Source organism: Dendropsophus ebraccatus, chromosome 5 (assembly GCF_027789765.1).
Source record: "Dendropsophus ebraccatus isolate aDenEbr1 chromosome 5, aDenEbr1.pat, whole genome shotgun sequence".
Classification (NCBI taxonomy): domain Eukaryota; kingdom Metazoa; phylum Chordata; class Amphibia; order Anura; family Hylidae; genus Dendropsophus; species Dendropsophus ebraccatus.
Genome location: NC_091458.1, coordinates 28,287,067 through 28,307,331, shown reverse-complemented (window position 1 = coordinate 28,307,331; position 20,265 = coordinate 28,287,067). Strand labels below are relative to the sequence as shown.

The following is a 20,265-nucleotide window of genomic DNA, read 5'->3' as shown; positions in this document are numbered from 1 at the left end:
ATTCTGCACATAAAACTTGACAATTTTGCAGCAGGTCTATGTCAGACCACATGGAAAAAAAGAATGTCAGGATAAATTATGGTTTGCAGACAATCACCGTTACCTGTTCATAAACTTGAACCATTGACCCTGCTAACTGGTGGACTTTGGCTACAAAACCCCATATGGGGTGTTTCTTTAGATTCTGGTGAAGAACTGGCTCTAAATAGGAGCTGCATATTGTTTGTAGTTGATCTCGTTCAGGATAACTGCAAACAGAAACAAAAGACACAAGTAAATAAAAATCTATATGCTTAAAGGGATACTCCAACAATTTTTTTTTCTTTCAAATCAACTGGTGCCAGAAAACATTTTTCACTAGAGTTGCCCTTTAAAGTTATGTTATGTAAAAAAAAAAAAAAAAAGCAAAACTTCAAATACTACAAAAACACAATCATGTATAATAAGACAACACAACCAAGCTAAATACTTACTCGACTGCGCATATCCGGACTACGGAGGTGAATCTGGTCGTCAGCTTATGCCGGCCAATGGTGCCGCCCGCAGACATAGACGCCACAATCTGGATGTTTTCCAGGCCGACCCATTCCAAGTTATCGTCATAAAAGCCATGATACGTCAGAACCTTGGAAACACAAACAAATGCAGAAGATCCTCAGCAAGTTGTAACAGTTTAAAGGGAACATGTCACAAGACAATGCTATCTAATCACCATCATATTATAGAGCAGGAAGAGCTGAGCACATTGATATATAACTTTGTGGGAAAAGATTCAGTATAACTTGTAACATGTTGATTGAAATCTCTGTTTATTGGTGTTAAATGGTGTTAAAGTGACACTGTCGCCCCCTTTTTGCATTCTGACATCTCTACACAGGTGTAATGGGTAAATTTAGCGTTTTTTAATACCTTATTTCATATCAAACGCCATGGTGTTTGTTCAAGTAAAAAGTGTCCTTTTATCAACTGCAGATTGTATTAAGTGGGCGTGGTCGCGCCCCCTTGACGCCCAATGATTGGCCAACGTAACGGGGGTAGGGTCTAGACCTTTTGGCCAGCCTGTTCCAATGGCCAGCGAGGGGGCGGGGCCAACTGTGACGTTGTGGGTGGGGCTAAGTGGCGCTAATGCCGTTGATAAAAGATTACTTTTTACTTGAACAAGCACCATGCCGTATGATATAAAATAAGGTATGAAAAGCGCTAAATTTACCCTTTACACGTGTGTAGAGATGTCAGAATGCAAAAAGGAGTTGATAGTGTCACTTTAAAGACTCCATTGTAACATGTCTTACCTGCTGTAGAAAAGCTACTAGTGTGTTGGTGCCCCATTTGTCTGGCTTGGGGAGGTTGATGTCTTTCAAGTAGAGAACCAATCTCTCACAGTCTTTGGGTCGGTACACTCGGCCTGTGTTGGTGCTGATCACCAGACAAGTCTGTGTCAGCTTCTGCAGTACATGGCGGGATGTGGTCTGTGCACTGCAGTGAACCGTAGCGATGTGAGTAGATCGGAGCTGGGAAAAAGCATAGCGAAGCAGCATTCTGAAAATACAACCATAGCCAATAGTTATAAGGCAGTACACAACACCTGGCCATACCGTGTGCTATTACACTGCAGAAAGTCTTACCCCTTTCCGCATCCTTCTGGTCCTACCAGTATGAAGGGCTGTTTAGTGTCGTAGCCCAGCCATGGCCTGAAATAATCCAATCCTCTCTGAATGTCAGGAGTTCTGATAACTGGAAGAGCTTGGGGGTTCCTGAAGTCATCAATGGTTAAATTTTCCAGTTTCTCAAAGTGGTAGGACATTAGGCGACCAGTTTTATCATCGTAATAAGTATCCAATGGTTTGCGGGGATCCGGGGGAGATTCCTGGGCCCAACTAAAAACCTGGAGAAAATTTTGAAACACAAGTGGTATATTATGTGGTATTTAAAGTGACACTGTCGCCCCCTTTTTGCATTCTGACGTCTTTACACAGATGTAATGGGTAAATTTAGCAGTTTTTATACCTTATATTAGATCATACGTCATGTTGCTTGTTCCAGTAAGAAGTGATCTTTTATCAACTGCAGATTGTGCTAAGTGGGCGGGCTTCAAGGCAACAGTGTCACTTAGCTCCGCCCACAATGCCATCATTGGCCTTGCCCCTCCGTGACGTCATAGACATATCGGCCCCGCCCCCTCGCCGACCATTGGAAGAGGCTGGTCTAAAGGTCTAGGCCCCACCCCCTCTAGGTCAGCCCATATCAATGGGCGTCGAGGAGATGGGACCTATGTGGCTATGATGTCACGGAGGGGCGGGGCCAAAGGTGTTGCTGTGGGTGGGGCTAAGTGGCACTGTTGCAGTGAAGCCCCGCCCACTTATCACAATCTGCAGTTGATTAAAGATCACTTTTTACTTGACAAGCACCATGACGTATGATATAAAATAAGGTATGAAAACTGCTAAATTTACCCTTTACACCTGTGTAGAGAAGCCATAATGCAAAAAGGGGGTGACAGTGTCACTTTAAAGTCTCTCTGTCATTAGAAAAAACTTTTGACATGTTACAGAAATGTATAAAGTCTTCACTTGATGGAGTCTGGGTGTTCAGATCTCCTCCAACCTCTAGCTTTAACTAGGAGAAGCTTGTGACTGTGCGCTTCTCTCTCCTTGATCTCTATTATAAGACTAACAAGCTCTTCTTAACCAGCAAAATGGAGACCACAGGGCTTCTCCCGGCTAGGTCTAGAGATCATGGGGTCGGAAACACTCCGACTGCTCTCATGACCTGTTTCTATAATATATTAACCCCTTAGGGACCAAGCCTATTTGAGCCTTAATGACCAGGCTCATTTTTCAAAATCTGACCTGTCTCACTTTATGCGCTTATAGCTCAGTGATGCTTTAACATATGCTAGAGATTCTGAGATTGTTTTTTTGTAACATATGGTACTTTATATTAGTGGTAAAATTTGGTCACTATCTTTTGTGTTTTTTGTGAAAAACATAAAAATATCATGAAAATTTTGAAAAATTTGCACTTTACAAACTTTAAAATTCTCTGCTTCTAAGAAAAGAAAATTTGTATCACATAAATTAGTTACTAGGTCACATTACCAATATGTCCTCTTTATTCTGGCATAATTTCGTAAACATATTTTACTTTTCTTCGGTGTTACGGGGCTTAGAAATGTATCAGCAAATTACCAATTTTCATGAAATTCCCAAAACTAATTTTTTTAGGGACCAGTTCTTTTTTGAAGTGTGTTTAGGAGGCTTGTATACTTGAAACCCCCATAAATGACCCCATTTTGGAAACTAGACACCTTAAAGAATTAATCTAGGGGTATAATGAGCATTTTAACCCTACAGGGGCTGGAGGAAAGTATTCACAATTAGGCCGGAAAAATGGAAAATAGAAATTTTCAAATAATATGTTCGTTCAGATTAAAGTATCTCATTTTCACAAGCAACAGGAGAGAAAAAGCACCCCAAAATTTGTAACGCAGGTTCTCCTGAGTACAATGGTACCCCATATGAGGGCGTAAACCACTGTATGGGCACACAGCGGGGCTCAGAAGGAAAGGAGCGCCAATTAGCATTTTCAGTGCAGATTTCAGGCGCCAGGTGCGTTTGCAGAGACCCTGTAGTACCAGGGAAGTGAAACCCCCCCAAAAGTCAGCCCATTTTGGAAAGATAACCCCTCAAAGAATACATCTTGTGGTGTGGTGAGCATTTTGACCCCACAGGTATTAGAGGAAAGTATTTAAAATTAGACAGTAAAAATGAAAAACTAGAATTTTTCCAATAATATGTATGTTTAGTTTAAAATTTCTCAATTTCACATGGAACAGGAGAGAAAAGGCAAAATCTGTAACACAGGTTCTCTCGAGTACAACAGTACCCCATATGTGGGCATAAACCACTGTATGGGCACACAGCAGGGCTCAGAAGGAATGGAGTGCCAATGTTTAGTTTGAAATTTCTCAACTTCACAAGGAAAGGGAGAGAAAGCGCACCCCAAAATCTGTAACGCAGCTTCTCCTGAGTACACCGGTACCCCATATGTGAGCATAAACCACTGTATGGGTACACAGCGGGGCTCAGAAGGGAAGGAGCGCCAATTAGCATTTGCAGTACAGATTTTTCTGAAGAAGTTTTTGAGCGCCAGGTGCGTTTGCAGTGCCCCTGTAGTGTCCGCAGAAGAGAAACTCCCCAAAAGTCACCCCATTTTGGAAAGGGCACCCCTCAAAGAAGTCATCTTGGGGTGCAGTGAGCATTTTGACCCCACAGGTATTAGAGGAAAGGATTCAAAATTAGAAAGTAAAAATGAAAAAAAAAGAATTTTTTCAATAATATGTTTGTTTAGTTTGAAATTTCTCAATTTCACGAGAAACAGGAGAGAAAATGCACTGCAAAATTTGTAAAGCATGTTCTCCTGAGTACAACGGTACCCCATATGTGGGCATAAACCACTGTATGGGCACACAGCAGGGCTCAGAAGGGAAGAAGCGTCATTTTGCTGGTGCAAAACCGCAGCTAGTATCGGTTATTAGAATAGCGCAGGTGCTAAAATATTTTTTTTTTAAATGAGATTACAGGTAATCTGGGGTAGTGACGGGCAACCTGGGAGTGTTTACTTGCTGTCTGGGGTGTTTATGGGCAATCTGGGGTGGTACGAGCAGTCTGTGGCAATCTGGGGGTGTTTACTGGCTATCTGGGGGTGTTTACCGGCTATCTGGGGGTGTTTACAGGCTATATGGGGTGGTAACGGACAATCTGGGGGTGTTTACCGGCTATCTGGGGTGGTGACGGGCAATCTGGGGGGGGGGTCACAGGCAAACTGGGGTGGTGATGGGCAATCTGGAGGAGGAGTGACAGGCATTCTGGGGTGGGTATGGGCAATCTGGGGTGGTTACGGGCAATCTGTGGTAATCTGTAGTGGTTATGGGTAGCCTGTGGCAATCTGGGGTGGTTACAGGCAATCTGGGGGTGTTTACTGGCTATCTGGGGTGGTTACAGGTAATCTGAGCAGTTACAGGTAAACTGGAGTGGTTATGAATAATCTGGGGTGGTTACAGGTAATCTGGGGTGGTTACAAGTAATGTGGGGTGGTTACAGGTAATGCGGAGTGGTTACAAGTAGTGCGGAGTGGTTACAGGTAATGTGTTGTGCGATATAATTATTGATATCGTTTTATAGATTGGGTCGTTACGGACGTAGCGATACCAAATATGTATAGGAATTGTGTTTTTGATCACTTTTATGTAATGTTTTATAGTGTATGGGGAATGTAATGCATTTTTATTATGGGGGGGGGCTGGGGGGATTGTGTTCGGTGCACTTTTTTTTACTTTTTTACACTAGTGTACATTACTGTACACTAGTGTAAGACTTAGATCACAGTATACAATACACTGTACTGCTTCTGCAGTACAGTGTATTGTGTCATGTGACCATCCTGCTGACAGGCAGTAGCAAAGCCACCCCTGTCAGCAGGATGGCTTATCCATGGTAAGCCCGGGGGCCTTCATTAGGCCCCCGGAGTTACCATGGAGACGTCGGAGGGACCGGACGACGCCGCAGGACCTCCGATCGCGTAAGTGGACCTGCGGCGCCGTCCGGTACACACCGGAACCCGTTAGATGCCGCTGTCATGCTTTGACAGCGGCATTTAACGGGTTAAACTGCCCGGAGCGGAGAATCCTCCGCTCCGGGCAGTTACAGGAGGGGGTCAGCTGTCACACTGACCGCTGAATCCCCGTCCTGCGGCCGCCGCCGGGCGGTAATTTATTCCGATGCGCCCGCCGTTAAAAGGCGTACGCATCGGAATAAAGCCCATTAGTGGCCGCCGTGAAAAGGCAGCATGGCGGTCACTAAGCGGTTAAAAAAAATTATTTTTTTTTATTTTATTTTTTTTATTTATAAAGGAACTCTTTAATTATATAAAGCAATATAATGAACACACAGGAATAAACAAAACTGCTAAACCTCCCCTATTTCTCTTGCTTTTATCTCCCGCCTCCCTCTGTTCCTCTATGCTGCTGTTGTGGCTTCGTTCTCTTCTACCCCCGATATATTGATCCAGTTGTTACCTCTTTGGCTAAGTCATTTTTGGTCTTCATGTTGAGGTTTCCTCCAAGACCTCGGATCAGACTAATAATGAATTGACTCCGATCAGCACAACCGTGAAGGTGAGAGAGGCCGTTCATCACTGTTCCGATGAGACTGGTCTCCACCACAAAGTCATTCTACATAGAGGGGACATAAAGGAGGCGTTAAACTATCACTCATAGTGTTATTAGCCTTGTGACAGACACTCATTATGATTATACTACTAGCCCTATCTAACCTTGTGGATATACATTATATTATATATATATATATATATATATATATATATATATATATATATATATATACATATATATTCCAACAGGTCTGATTTAAAGCAAAGCTTGAGTGCCATATTTCTTATGGAAACCTAGGCCGCAAAATGCAGAAAGAGGCAGAAACTAGAAACTTCAGGCATACGCTTAGACTTTTATCACATATTTTTGGTGCTTTCTGGACACAAGTCAGTCCCTTTTATTGGGGATAATCCAATAATCAAGGTCTTGTCATGTGTAGTAAATATGCAGATACATCATATCTTACACCATAGGTCATACAAGGAGAATACTTGAGAATTTTGTCACAGCTAAGTCGCCTTTAGAAATATCTTCAGAGCAAAGAGGAATATAATGGAACAGACATTGTAAGGGGTCTAATGATATATCATGCTCCAATACAGATTTAATCCAAGACAGGATCTCAGCCCAAATTGTCTGGATAGAAAAGCCCGACCATATGCAATGATATAAACCAGCTTTGCAAATGCATCTCCTTCCTGTCCGCACTAGGTATTACAAAATGTACAATCCTAAGACCCGTAAGTATCTGTCAGCGCAGCAAAAGTGAGGGTATATGGGCATTCCAATGGTTAAACAGATTTTAAAAAGGTTCAGATAATACTACTTTCTTAATAGGGCTAGGTTCTCACTATGTTTTTGCAATCAGTTTTTTTCATCGTTTTTTTGCAGATGTGTGTGCATGCATTTTGATCCGTTTTTCCATTGAATTTCATAAATACGGACACAAAAATAAGGTCAACTACGTTTTTGTGTACGATAAAAAAAACATCTGTTTTGATCTATTTTTTAAAATAATGCAATTCAATTAAAAAAAACCAGATCAAAACGAAAGCACACACATGCATGTGTTTTTTCCATCCATTTTTTTCAAAAAAAACATAAAAAAAAACGGATTGCAAAAACGTAGTATGAACCCAGCCTAATACTACTTTACTTCCTAATTGACATGTCATTTACCCACACAAATTTCAACTATGGCGCATACAGCCATTGAGATGCATATTTAGGCATCTAAAACACAATCAAAAATTTCCATTACACCAATAAAAACTACAGATCATGACGCAAAAGAATGCCCCAACCAAAAAAAAAATAAAAATTGAAGCACTATGGCTCTTAAAAGGCGGAGAGGAACACTGATTCAGTGTAACCTGGACATCAGTGTATTAATAGGTTGGGGTTAAAGAGGTACTCCAGTGTGAGGGGAGAATTTTTAAAAAGGAATATTCAACTCAAACATAATTTATTACATATTGCTGCCCATGGTAAGACTAACAATTCCTTCCATGACCAGGGTATTGACAAGTCTCTCCATAAAACACCTTTACCCTAAAAACCCACCTCCCTCCCTCCCTTACCCCTGGTAACCTCCCGAATAACCACAGACAACTTCTGGATTATAATGGCCACAGCAGCCGTTTATTAAAAAACATCCTCATAATATTAACCAATATATATAACCAATATATATAACAGTTTTTGTAACATAAATGTACATACTATTTGACGGGGCGGTCCTCGGAGCCCCAAAACCCCACAGGCGGCTTTTTGCCAAACATTCTTCCCCCCCGCACCCAGGATTTGCCTCTGGCCGACGAGCACTTAACCCAGAGACACCAACTAACACCCGGAGTGCAGGGCCACTGTAACTTCCTCTTATGGAGGTCGTATTACCTTAAGCCATTGGCTAACTATTGCCGCCCTGCCATAACCTTTTCCATAGGCCCAGGGAGTCCGGAACCACTCCAAGGTCCCCTCCCATCACACCAAATATTTCTCCACCGACACCAACCCCGAGGACCCCCACCGCCGCGCCCAGCTGCCATGACAAACAGTTACATTTCCCCCCTTCACCACCAGCTGCTGGACCATACTCACCACGACCAATTCCTAAATAACCAAGCTTCCGACCATAACTAACAAACCAGGGAGGGTGGGCGGGAGATCTTCACCACAGCTTACCTAAAATGGCTGCCGACCCCCTGTGGAGCTGACCTATATAACCTGTCCCCCTATGTTACTCCTCCCCCCCCTCTCTCTGCCCAATCACCCCCACTGTTTATACCCACAGGGACTACCCCCCACCATCACTCCATCCTTCCCCCTGCTTGTCCCTGTCTGCCTTTTACCCTTTCTATAACCCCTTAATTACATTCCTGTCAAATCCCTGTCATGAGGGACTCCCCTCAGGCTTTGCCCCCAGTCCGTCCCCACTTGACCAGGGTATTGACAAGTCTCTCCATAAAACACCTTTACCCTAAAAACCCACCTCCCTCCCTCCCTTACCCCTGGTAACCTCCCGAATAACCACAGACAACTTCTGGATTATAATGGCCACAGCAGCCGTTTATTAAAAAACATCCTCATAATATTAACCAATATATATAACCAATATATATAACAGTTTTTGTAACATAAATGTACATACTATTTGACGGGGCGGTCCTCGGAGCCCCAAAACCCCACAGGCGGCTTTTTGCCAAACATTCTTCCCCCCCGCACCCAGGATTTGCCTCTGGCCGACGAGCACTTAACCCAGAGACACCAACTAACACCCGGAGTGCAGGGCCACTGTAACTTCCTCTTATGGAGGTCGTATTACCTTAAGCCATTGGCTAACTATTGCCGCCCTGCCATAACCTTTTCCATAGGCCCAGGGAGTCCGGAACCACTCCAAGGTCCCCTCCCATCACACCAAATATTTCTCCACCGACACCAACCCCGAGGACCCCCACCGCCACAGACGCCAACGCCTGACCTCCTTAGGTGTTGGCGTCCCGCCACACCTGCAATGCCACATCGATTCCATCTCTAAGAGATAGGGTCCACATATCAGTTCCAATAGCGTTCAGGTGAACCCCGTCCCTGCGCCAATAAGCACCCTCACCCTTCTCCAGATAAGTATGCCGAATAGCCACTGCCCCGTTCCTTGCCATGAATCGCGCCATAGCCCTGTTAACCTTTATGCGCGCCTTGTCAATACTAGCTACTGAGCGAGCCCCCTCCCATCGCTTGCGAGGCACAATGTCAGACCAAATAGTCACCAACTTCGGACACATAGACCATAACCTCAACATATCGAACTTCATGTCCGCAACTAACTCACGAATGGGGCGAGCCCCCAAATCGTTCCCTCCCACATGGAGAAGCAGAATATCAGGCACTCTGTCCAGTCTCACGTACTTATGGAAATCCGGCAGGACCCCCTTCCATCGCATGCCCCCCCGCCCCAGCCACCGTATTACCGCCTCCGCGCGGGGGACCCCCAGCTGTCTGCCATCCGGCCGCACACCCGCTCGCAGGGCTCCCCAACGGACGTAAGAGTGGCCCATGATCCATATTAAACACGGTGCGGGACCTGAGGAAACAAAAACCAACAACTAAAACACAGAACAACGAGAAACACTCCCCCCCCCCCCCACCTGTTCCCTACACACCCTCGGGGCGAATGTAGGAACGAAAGCGTCGAGATTCCCACCTGCCAATTCTACGCACCACATCCTCACTCAGGCCCCACCGAGCCGCCTCCGTAGCGGCCCAAATTCTAAAAGAATGTCCACTATAATCCCTGGGGCTCAAACCCACCGCCTCCAAACCCTTCCGAAACACTGCAACAAATTGAAACCTCGATAAAAATGAACCATCCCCATGACGCAACAGCGGCCCAAGAACACCCCTCGCAAGACCATACTCCCTCAAACACACTACCGGACACATCCGAGACCCTGGCACCCCGAACAAAACCACTCTCTTGCCCCTCCCCATCTGGTCCGTCTTAGACCTCCTAATCCGGAACTCAACCCTGTCACCATAACAATCCACATCCTCCCAAAATAAGCCTCCCGGCACCGAAGTCGACGGACTGACCAACTCCCCAATACGAAGGGCCCCGAAAAAAGCCAGTGAAAAAGCCACTCTAAATAACCTGGCCTCCTCCAGCGACCTACAAACATCCCCCAAACAATCCCCCACCATCCCTAACACCTGAAAGGACACCGGGCGCCTACGATCGCACGCCCTGTAACCTTTCCTGAAACCCCTCACCGCCTGTCGAACCAAAAACGACTTGGTAATATCCTGAAGGCCTCGCAGTTTGCACCCAAAAGCCACCCCCGCCAACAGTTTGTTCAACCGAGGTACCGACCAGCCCTCCTCCCTGCAATGCCCCACCAACAACAAAAACCCCATATCCTCCTCCCCAGCTCCTCCCCAACTCCTCTGCCACTCCGACCATTGCAACCATGCCGCCTCATACCCCGCCCAAGTGCCCGGCGTTACCGACTCCTTGATTAGCCGTCCAGCCGCCCGAAGGGCAGACTCCACAACTCCACTGGAAAAGGATCCCCTTCCTCGTTCGCACCCGGGGCCAGAGCGCGGAAGCGTTCCCACTGCGAACGAGAGAGAGCATCGGCAATTGAGTTACATTCACCCGGAACATGAACCGCCGTCACCCATGCATTCAATGACAAGCAACGCAGCACCAAATGCTGCAAGAGCCGCACCACCGGGGGCGACGAGGCCGTCAACCCATTAATTGCCGATACCACACTCATGTTGTCACAGTGGAACCGCACCCTTCTATTCCTGAACCTGTTCCCCCAAATGGAAACCGCTACCACAATGGGGAACAGCTCGAGTAAAGTCAGATTGCGCACATGCCCCGCTCCGACCCACGACTCCGGCCACCAACCTACACACCAACTTCCTTGCAAAAAGGCCCCAAAGCCCCCAACACCCGCTGCATCCGTAAACAGTTCAAAATCCGGCGCATCGACTACTGCCTCCATTAGCAGGGACCGCCCATTGTAAGTGTCCAAGAACGAGTCCCACACTCCCAAATCGTCCCGCAGCTCCTGCCGCAACCGCACATAATGATGAGGGGACCTAATGCCCGACGTCGCCTGAGCCAGGCGCCGGCAAAAAACCCGCCCCATGGGCATGATCCGACACGCAAAATTCAGCTTGCCGAGCAGGGATTGCAATTCCTTCAGGGTCAGTTTACGCAACCTCCGAGCCCTCCTGACCCCCTCCTTCAGGTCCACCAACTTCGCGTCCGGCAAGCTGAATTCCATGCGAACCGTGTCGATCCGAATCCCCAGGAAATTTAACGCAGTGACCGGCCCCTCGGTCTTCTCCGTCGCCAACGGAACCCCAAACGCCACAAAAAGCTTTTCCAACGTGTGCAGCAGCACCGAACACCCCCCAGATCCAGCCGGGCCTATACACAGAAAATCATCCAGATAGTGGATGAGAGACCTGATCCCCGACTCCTCTCGCACTGCCCACTCCAAGAACGTACTGAACGTCTCGAAGTACGCGCAAGAGAGCGAGCAGCCCATGGGCAAACAGCGGTCAACATAAAACTCGCCCTCCCAAAAACAACCCAACAAAGGCATGGATTCAGGATGTACGGGGAGCAGCCGAAAGGCCGCTTCCACGTCCACCTTTGCCAACAGGGCCCCCTGCCCATAAAAACGCACCCACCGCAGCGCCTCATCAAACGATGTATAAACCACCGAGCAAAGCTCAGGGTCTATCCCATCATTCACAGAAGCTCCCCTGGGGTGGGACAGGTGGTGAATTAACCGAAACTTATTCGGTTCTTTCTTCGGCACCACCCCCAAGGGAGAAACCCGCAGCTGCGCGCACGGAGGGTCCCGGAAAGGCCCCGCCATCCGCCCCAACCCTACTTCCTTACCCAATTTTCCCGTCACTACCTCCGGATGATCCGCCGCCGACCTCAAATTGCGTCCAGCCTTACCCCCCACACCCCCAACCGACGGAATCCGAAAACCCTGAGAAAAACCATCCCTAAGCAGCTGCGCAGCCGCCTTGTCCGGGTATCTACTTAGATAACCCTCCATTGCTGCCAGACACACCGGCGTCACCCCCTTTTCCAACAGCATCCCTGCCGCCTGGCAGCCTGTTTTTCTTGAAACAGCGGGACGCTCCGTGAGACCCCCCACAGAAGGAGCATTCGTGCTTGAATTTGCACTTGGCCCCGAATTTACATGCTCCCTCGTTAAAGAGGAAGCACAGCCCCCGCTGTACCGCCGCCGAATGCCCGGGCTGGTTGGAACCTCCGGCGGACCCTGGAAAGGACTGTCCCCCCCCCCCTGCCCTCACCGGCGCCGTAACCCGTAGCCACAGACCTATGTCCTTATGATCCCAACGAATGTTGGGCCGTAAGGCCTTCCTCTGCCGAAACTGTTCATCGTACCGGAGCCAAGCCTGGCCCCCGTACACCCTGTAGGCCTCCCCAATCGCATCTAAGTAACAGAACAGCCCACAACAGTTATCTGGCGCCTTCTCCCCCACCACGCTCACCAGTATGGAGAAAGCTTGCAGCCAATTAGTGAAAGTCCGAGGTATCAACCGATACCTCTTCTTTTCCTCCTTGTCCTTCTTCTCCTCCGAAGGCATAACCTTGTCAAGGTTAAATTTTTCTAACGGCAACAGAGAAAAAATTTCCACATACTCTCCTCTCCATATCTTTTCCCTGACTTCCGGCTTCAAATGAGCCCCCAAAGGCCCCTCAAAGCATACATAGACCTCCCCTTTTGCAGCATCCCCCAACCGCACAAATTCCCCCTCCCCATCAACTGGTTTATCCCCCACCGGAGGGACCTCTGCCCCACTAATCCCGGCCACCGTGGTCCCCAAAACCCCAGGCACCCCCGACCCCCCGATGCTCCCAGACATGCTAGCCCCCGCCTCCCCCTGCGCCCCTACGGACGCCGTTGCTAGGGAGGACGTCCCAGGTGCCCCACCATGTGCCCCAGCTGACTGGACCAAGCCCCCCCCACTGCCCGACATCCCACCCCCGGACCAAGCCTGAACCGGAGACCCGCTCCCCACCCCCCTTGCAGACAACCCCACCAACACATCCCGCAACTCACCCAATAATCCTGCCAGACCGGCATTCAGTTGACCCTCTGGTCCCGCCCCCATCCCCCCCCTTAACGGCATAGCAGGCAACATGCTTGAGCTGTACTCACCTTGCTGTCTGGGGCCAGACGTCCCAACAGCGGCCGAACCGGATCCCGGACGCGGACCACTTCCGACATTCTCCTCTTCCGGCGACGACTGATGACGTGCCTCTTCCGCCCGGACCTGACGGCCCCGCCCCTGCATCCGCGTCATCGGAGAGCGCCGCTCATCCCTGGCCGAATCATGGCCGCTGGAGGCGGAGCCAGGCGAAGCCTGCTCGTCGTCGTCCCGCCGCCGGGAAGCCACCGACCGTGGCTCCCGCACCCGACCTCTGCCACCTTGCTCCGCACCGGCCCCACGCCGAGCTGGCCTCCGGACTCCACCACGCCTACCCGGGCCAGCCGCTCCACTCCCCGCAGCTCCAACGCCGTCTTCTGACGGAGGGGGGCCGACCGCCCCCCTCGGATGCGAGTCCCGCCTGGTGGTGGGATTCCTCCCAGACCCTGCTCGCCGGGAGGAAGGAGTCCGACCCGCGGCAGGGCCCGGAGGGTCCCGTGAGGGGCTCCCGATTCGGCGCCGGACTCGAGGGGTCACTTCGGGACTAAGCCTCTCAGGAGGCCGGGACCTCCTAGGGCGCTTTGCGGGGGGCGCCACAGGCGGCGTGGCGACCCCAGACCCCAGCAGACCACGAACCTGCGTCTGCAGCCATTCCTGGCCCCGCACCTCAGCCTCTCTCCGCAACTGCAGCAGCATCCCATCTATAGACTCCATCAGGTAAGCAGGTGCACTATCACAGTATCAGATCTTCACCACAGCTTACCTAAAATGGCTGCCGACCCCCTGTGGAGCTGACCTATATAACCTGTCCCCCTATGTTACTCCTCCCCCCCCTCTCTCTGCCCAATCACCCCCACTGTTTATACCCACAGGGACTACCCCCCACCATCACTCCATCCTTCCCCCTGCTTGTCCCTGTCTGCCTTTTACCCTTTCTATAACCCCTTAATTACATTCCTGTCAAATCCCTGTCATGAGGGACTCCCCTCAGGCTTTGCCCCCAGTCCGTCCCCACTTACTTGTTATATCTATTCAGTTTCCTTCCCCCAGTTCTGATCTGCATCTTTCTGCTGAAGACAGAAAAATCTGTGTGTGAGCTTTTCTCTTTGTCTCCCCCTTCACCCCCATCCCTTCTGAGACGGCTGATGTATACAACTCCCTGGCCGGCTGTATCTGCAATTTTGTAGCTTCTTTGCTGGGAGGGTTAATCTGGGGTCCAATTGCTGATGAATTCGCTGTGATTAACCCTCCCAGTATTAAAAATTGCAGATATGGATTTGTTTATATGAGCCATCTCAGAAGAGGGAGGAGGGGAGAAAAAGCTCACACACAGTTTGGAAGGAATTTAGTGTCACCATGGGCAGCAACATGTGAAAAAAATATGTTTCAGTGGAATATCCCTTTAATCAACTGGTATCAGAAAGTTATACAGGTTTGTAAATTACCTCTCTTTTAAAAATCTTAAGTCTTTTGGTACTTATCAGTCCTGCAGTAGGGGTGTATTCTTTCCAGTCTGACACAGTGCTCTCTGCTGCCACCTCTGTCCATGTCAAGAACTGTCCAGAGCAGCAGCAAATCCCCATAGAAAACCTTCCCTGCTCTGGACAGTTCCTGACATGGACAGAGATGGCAGCAGAGAGCAGTGTGTCAGACTGGACAGAATACATCACTTCCTGCAGGACATACAGCAGCTGATAAGGTAAATTCAGGATGTGTGTCTGATGCTGCATGCTGACAGACAGCTCTATACTACTGATACAGAGGGTCTCAAGTTTTATTCCTGTTCTCCATGCAAGCATTTAGCATGCATCAGGCCCAAGTGGTGGTGGCTTCAGGTAAGAAGTCTCATTACGAGCTCTGAAGAGTTTCACCCGAGGCCAATTCTATTTTAATCAGTACTTTTAAATATTCAGTGATCGCCTCTCTTTCCTGTAATTTTATGAAAGGAGAAGCGGCTTCTAATTTGTAGGCAGCTCGCCATCCAGCGACAGAGTAGAATTAGCCTCAGCAGGCAGGAATCGCTCATTTCATTACAATATTATGACTTTAGAACCTGAAGTTATACTTATTCCTTCCACTTGCATACTCGCCAAGAAGACATCAAACTATTTAATTCAGTCACAGCCGGCAGCGTGGGAGAAGACAGTATTTCATACCTCCAATGCCGGCGGGGCGTCTAATCCACTGTCAATGACCCAGAAAAGACATAAAATGAATAGGCGCACATATTTCTTTGTAATGTACCTGTTTAAGAACCCAATTTAAAGCCTTCTCAAAATAGTCTCCAATCCAGTTCTCCAAATTATGCCGGTGTGTTTCGGGCTGTCCCCGGAGCCATGAACGGATCAGAGAGTTCAGATCGGTGTTTTCATCACTTTTCAGGAAGAAATATATAAAGAAAGAGGAGTTAATTCAGTAAAGGTAGCCCTGCATGAAATGGAGTGTAGTCCCCTGTGGGGAAACCAATGCGATTACCTGAGGAATATCATTCCCATCCTGGATATGGTGGCCGGAGAAGCGCTGCTCAAATCGTGAGTTTCAAAAACAAAATTCACATTGGGACCAAACTGAATCCTCTCGCCGCTGGGCATGGTGAGCAGACGGTTATCATCCAAAACGGAGTTTAAGGATTCGATCCACTCCGGGTCAATGTCCCCATCACAGATGATCCAGGAGTTGATCTCTATTTATATAGAAATGGAAAAAAGGAAACACTATAAACATACATCCAATCTTATCTATCCTGTGCGTCTTTAATTTCAGTAAGGGCAGAGTCATACATAGTGGAAATGTCTTTCAGCTGCTGTATGTCCTGCAGGAAGTGGTGTATTCTTTCCAGCCTGACACAGTGCTCCCTGCTGCCACCTCTGTCCATGTGAGGAGCTGTCCAGAGCAGGAGCAAATCCCAATTGAAAACCTCTCTGGCTCTGGACAGTTCCTGTCATGGACAGAGGTGGCAGCAGAGAGCACTGTGTCAGACTGGAAAGAATACACCACTTCCTGCAGGACATACAGCAGCTGATATGTACTGGAAGACTTGAAATTTTTAAATAGAATTAATTTACAAATCCGTATAACTTTCTGACACCACTTGATCTGAAACCTTTTTATTTCCCTCTGGAGTAACCCTGTAAAAAATTTGCTTGGTTTTTTTTTAACAGCTTGTACAGTTTGCTGTGAGTTCTCAGCTTTTTCTCTAGACTTTTACATAGACCCTATGATTTAAAAAAGCACACTGCCTTTTGTTTGCTCTATCACTATGTGATCTGCCCTCCATGGTTTCTCCTCCCTGTCCACAATCTAAGCTGGTGTGTAACCACCGCTGCTACTATCTACTAGTTGGTCATGGAAACAGGCAGACGGTTATCTCCAGCGCATCGGATTATGCTGGCGAGAGATAAAATTGATGGAAAGAAAGAAATACCAGGGACAGCTTAAAAATGATCATTTGAAGCCTTATTATTGGAGAAAATCCATGCGGCTGTGTAAGTGTCCTGATAAGAACCCCTGCACGGCTCCTGGGAATGTCAGGCTCTGCAGCTTCTCTGACAACAGACTAAGCTGTTCTATGACTAATTGGTTCTTACCGGTAATTTGGCTTCTAGGAATCCTCTATGACAGCACAGTGTTTTTCCGGTGGTGCCGTCATGTAGGATGACTAGGGAAAAATATATTTCCTTTTCTTCCACTCACTAAATATAAGGGCTATGGCCACATCAAAAAAAGGGGACTATGTTCATTCAAAAACGCCATGGAGACAGCCGAGTGGCATGCTGCTATGTATACCACACTGTACCTCTGCTATACATTTTGATTTTAATGGACTAGACACTCTCATAGTTACTAAGTTTAGTCCATTTCTGAGTATAAACAATTTTTTGCTCCTTTGAGACTTACAAAAACATTGTTTATGATCAGAAATGCTGTCAGACTACAAATCAATGGATCGGGTGCAGGGCCACCACAGTATACATGGGCATATTGTACTGCTGAACAACTTTATAGATGTGAACAAAGTCTAAGACTTGCCTGGTGGTCTAGGGTAATGGGGCAGGGGCTCTATTACATACTAAGTTAACTTATTTAATTCAAAACTGGCTCTAGTATATTTTGTCCAACAGGGATCTGTAGGGAAACCGGTCCAAAAAATGTGTGGAAAGGCCCTCAGTGATGGATAATCCTGTGTCTTCGCACTCCCTCCTGTATGAATGAGGCAGCAGGTCATGTATGCATGCTTGTCCTCCGTTCACTTACTATATGACTGACAAGTACAGCAAACAACCAGCTCTGTAGGAGGTGAACAGAGCAGCAGAGCACAAGCTTCACCATCACTTCACTCTCATATCCCCTGTTCTTGTGATCAGTGGGAGCCCCGAAATCTTGGGAAAAATGTCGTAAGGTCCAAGGGGTTAAAGAAGAGGTGACTTACCTTGAGGCTCTCGGACCACCTGACGTGCACTGTTAGTCAGGACTCCATCTGACCACTCTCTGGTATCCATGTCGATGTGTCCAAGAAGCTGGTGCCTGGGCATAGCTTTAGGATTCATAGTAAATTGTTTTACCACCTTCCCAGTCTTTCCAAGTGCAGCTCGTAACATGCGCCATAGGGTAGACTTGCCAGCACCACTGGGGCCCACAATAACTACTCCCATTCTTTGGCGCAGCTGTTCATATAATTCCAGAGCTTTCTTAATCTGTGGAGATGAAAAAGTGCAATGTCCTTTTTTTATAACGGAAGTCAACGGAAAAACGCAAATGCATCCATTTTTTTCATACATTTTTTTTAAAAAATGTAGTGTGAACCCAGCCTTATACGGTAGTGTGAACCCAGCCTTATACAGATCTGCGAATCAGACTTATCATGTACCATTGTAGAATAACTTTCTGTTTATACACTACAGTTCAAAAGTTTGGGGTCACATTGAAATGTCCTTATTTTTGAAGGAAAAGCACTGTACTTTTCAATGAAGATAACTTTAAACTAGTCCTAACTTTAAACAAATACACTCTATACATTGCTAATGTGGTAAATGACTATTCTAGCTGCAAATGTCTGGTTTTTGGTGCAATATCTACATAGGTGTATAGGGGCCCATTTCCAGCAACTATCGCTCCAGTGTTCTAATGGTACAATGTGTTTGCTCATTGGCTCAGAAGGCTAATTGATGATTAGAAAACTCTTGTGCAATCATGTTCACACATCTGAAAATAGGTCGTTACAGAAGCTACAAAACTGACCTTCCTTTGAGCAGATTGTGTTTCTGGAGCATCTCATTTGTGGGGTCAATTAAACGCTCAAAATGGCCAGAAAAAGAGAACTTTCATCTGAAACTCGACAGTCTATTCTTGTTCTTAGAAATGAAGGCTATTCCAATGCGAGAAATTGCTAAGAAATTGAAGATTTCCTACAACGGTGTGTACTTCTCTCTTTAGAAGACAGCACAAACAGGCTCTAACCAGAGTAGAAAAAGAAGTGGGAGGCCGCGTTGCACAACTAAGCAAGAAGATAAGCACATTAGAGTCTCTAGTTTGAGAAACAGACGCCTCACAGGTCCCCAACTGGCATCTTCATTAAATAGTACCCGCAAAACACCAGTGTCAACATCAGTGAACAGTGAAGAGGCGGCTGCAGGATTTTGGGCTTCAGGGCAGAGTGGCAAAGAAAAAGCCATATCTGAGGCCAATAAAAGAAAAAGATTAAGATGGGCAAAAGAACACAGACATTGGACAGAGGAAGACTGGAAAAAAGTGTTGTGGACGGATGAATCCAAGTTTGAGGTGTTTGGATCACAAAGAAGAACGTTTGTGAGACGCAGAACAAATGAAAAGATGCTGGGAGAATGCCTGACGCCATCTGTTAAGCATGGTGGAGGTAATGTGATGGTCTGGGGTTGCTTTGGTGCTGGTAAGGTGGGAGATTTGTACAGGGTAAAAGGGATTCTGAATAAGGAAGGCTATCACTCAATTCTGCACCGCCATGCCATACCCAGGGGACAGCACTGGATTGGAGCCAATTTCATCCTACAACAGAACAATGACCCTAAACACACCTCCAAATTGTGCAGGAACTATTTACAGCAGAAGCAGCAGCTGGTATTCTATCATAGGTAATGGAGTGGCCAGCGCAGTCACCAGATCTGAACCCCATTGAGCTGTTGTGGGAGCAGCTTGACCGTATGGTACGCCAGAAGTGCCCATCCATCCAATCCAACTTGTGGGAGCTGCTTCTAGAAGCGTGGGGGGCAATTTCTCCAGCTTACCTCAACAGATTAATAGCTAGAATGCCAAAGGTGTGCAATGCTGGAACTGCTGCAAAAGGTGGATTCTTTGACGAAAGCAAAGTGTGATGTAAAAACAATGTTATTTCAAATGCAAATCATTATCATTATATACCTTGCCAATGTCTTGACTCTATTTTCTATTCATTTCACAACGTATGGTGGTGAATAAGTGTGACTTTTTATGGAAAACACTAAATTGTTTGGGTGACCCCAAACTTTTGAACAGTAGTGTATGTATGCTCATACATTTTGTATTTCGTTAATTCTTAAACAAAACCTTAATAAAACCTAAATATAAAATATAATACAATAAGAAAATAGAAACTGATGAGAAATAAAAAGTATTTTACCCTAATAAGTTAAAAAAAACAACACACTTTCTTGTGATAGATTGGGAGGAGGGGCAGCGGTCACATCCAAAACAATTAAACATTATCACAATTCCTGTGAGTAGGTGAAATAATTCTATGGAGAAAACCAGAAAGTACTCCACAGAGGTATCCATAACCCCCATAGAGGTAGTTTGCAGAGACAGCACATATTCTCCACCAGCTCTTCACACTACCTCCCCCTCACTGCAGTCATGAAGGTGAAAAAGAGCAG

At 47.1% G+C, this 20,265-nt stretch overlaps 1 protein-coding gene across 3 annotated transcripts in view; it reads right to left on the bottom strand.

The window, feature by feature from the left end:
* Positions 1-20,265, bottom strand: part of DYNC2H1 (dynein cytoplasmic 2 heavy chain 1) — a 276,780-nt gene that overhangs the window by 195,635 nt on the left and 60,880 nt on the right. For all 3 annotated transcript variants that reach the window (XM_069969745.1, XM_069969746.1, XM_069969747.1), the window contains exons 38-45: positions 17,811-18,075; positions 15,857-16,064; positions 15,626-15,755; positions 6,077-6,232; positions 1,626-1,885; positions 1,293-1,539; positions 474-625; positions 104-248 (exon numbers count right to left, since the gene is read on the bottom strand). In XM_069969745.1, the coding sequence (XP_069825846.1) occupies positions 104-248; positions 474-625; positions 1,293-1,539; positions 1,626-1,885; positions 6,077-6,232; positions 15,626-15,755; positions 15,857-16,064; positions 17,811-18,075 (1,563 nt within the window). The remainder of the gene's footprint in view (positions 1-103; positions 249-473; positions 626-1,292; positions 1,540-1,625; positions 1,886-6,076; positions 6,233-15,625; positions 15,756-15,856; positions 16,065-17,810; positions 18,076-20,265) is intronic.